Here is a 1765-nt window from a genome sequence, read left to right as displayed (position 1 = left end):
ATTATTATCCCTGTGGCTGGCACATCTCAGAAGATGACAAGCCCCAGAAGAAGAATTGGGGCATGGCTCGCAGCTTGCTTTTGGTTCAGTGGCAGCCCATAACATTCGGGTTCATGGAGGGAGCAGCAGACAGGAATGCAGGTGTGTTCGTAGCTGGGGATTCAGGTGTGTATGTTGAAGTGTCTGTCTGTGTGCCTCCACGTGGATGTGGCAGGGAGATTGGTTGCGTTAACCACTATTGTATTTTCCTAAGCGGACTGGAATTTATTTGCCTGTGCCTGTGTCCTGGGTACATTTCTGAGAGTTGCCAATGACGCGAGCGTCGTTTTATGAATCTAGAGAGCATTTTATAGATGCAAGCCCTGGGTACGGAGCCATATGAAAGCGGTTCAGAACCAACTGGCCCAGGTGAGGGGCGCTGGGCAGGGAATTGTTTCTCTTCTGCTCTCTCTCTCGCTGCGCCTCACCTGCTGGCCTGACCCTTTGCACTTCTGCACACCAAACACAGGGGTTGAGGCTGCAGATGTCTAGGGCGCTGGTTGCTTCTCCTTGGTGCGAGAGTGGAGACATGTGACTCATTTTTAATCTGGAAAACAGACCCATTCCAAAAGGCTGAGAGGTGAGTCTGCTAGACCCGCCAGTTAAAAAGATAGGATGGAGGTTGAAGGGTATACAGGCAGCAAATCTTTCAACTCCCCAGTCCCACGAGCCAGTTGGACAACAATTGTTTTTTTCTGTAACGGTGAGAGGGCAGGCTTTGAGGCTCCCCTGCCCGGTCCTCCTGCTCCTCAGGACGTGGGGACCTCGCTGGAGCGCCCGATTCCATTGAAGTCTCTCTGGCTCCCCCCTCCCCCCACCCCAGCTTGATTCTGTCACTTTAAGTCCAGCCCCTGAGAGATAGCCAATGGGAGCCAAACCATACATCAGTCTCCCAGCCTTAAAGCTACAGTAGGGTTAGTGGGCTCCAAGTCTCCCGCGCCCGAGCCTCCTCCACGGCGCCCTGTCCCCTCTGCCCGCTCGGAGTGTGTGCAGGAGCCGGCGCGCCGGGCTGTGCGCGCACCGCTCCCGCCTCCCCCTCGCCCCGCCGCGGCGCTTGCTCCCGCCCTGCCGCCTCCAGCTCCCTGTGCCCGGCCGGACTCGCACCTCGCCAGTGCCCTTCACTCGCTCTTCCGCGTGATTTCCCCGCGGTCTTTCTCTACCAATTGGGAATGCTAAGCCGGGCCTGATGGACGTGTCAGAACTCTGCATCCCGGACCCCCTCGGCTACCACAACCAGTAGGTGCTCGGCTCCTCCGTGGGTCGGTCGGTCGGTCGGTCTGTCCTGCTGCCGGTGGGGCTGTCTCCGTCCCGGGTGTCGCAGTTCTTCTCAGCGTTCTTGAAGCGGCCGGGACCCCGGTGCACTTGGGGAGTGTCGGAGGGGGAAAGCCGCGCACTTCCTGCGTTTCCTTCTTGGGGGTGGCCTGCACCTAACTTTTCCCGTACCCCCTTTGCACACTCTGACTTTTAGAGCAGCAGTTTCTCACTCGCTCTTTCTTCCTCTCCTGGAGAGAAAATATTTGAGCGTCTGTGGCATGGGGAGGAGCAAGCCCAGAACAGGTGCGGGACAGTCGCAAAGACGTCTCGTCCTGTCTGAGAAAGCCTCCCTTTGGCGTGAACAGTTACTTCCATCCTGGGGGTCAAAAATGGTGGGCAAGGATGCGAAATCGTAGGTGGTGCGCGGGTTTGGACACAGCGGGCGGGCAGCGCCGCCTCGCCCTGCGGTCCG

General features: G+C 58.2%; 1 protein-coding gene across 1 annotated transcript in view; it reads left to right on the top strand.

Annotated features, from left to right (window-relative positions):
- The first annotated feature begins 880 nt into the window (after positions 1-880).
- Positions 881-1765, top strand: part of ESRRB (estrogen-related receptor beta) — a 110883-nt gene continuing 109998 nt past the window's right edge. Inside the window, exon 1 of the mRNA XM_005860179.2 lies at positions 881-1275. Within this exon, the coding sequence (XP_005860241.1) occupies positions 1226-1275 (50 nt within the window). The 5' untranslated portion in view covers positions 881-1225. The remainder of the gene's footprint in view (positions 1276-1765) is intronic.

The sequence above is a fragment of the Myotis brandtii genome, unplaced genomic scaffold (assembly GCF_000412655.1).
Source record: "Myotis brandtii unplaced genomic scaffold, ASM41265v1 scaffold132, whole genome shotgun sequence".
Classification (NCBI taxonomy): domain Eukaryota; kingdom Metazoa; phylum Chordata; class Mammalia; order Chiroptera; family Vespertilionidae; genus Myotis; species Myotis brandtii.
Note: the sequence above shows the minus strand (reverse complement) of the source record. Positions and strands in the feature narration are given on the sequence as shown.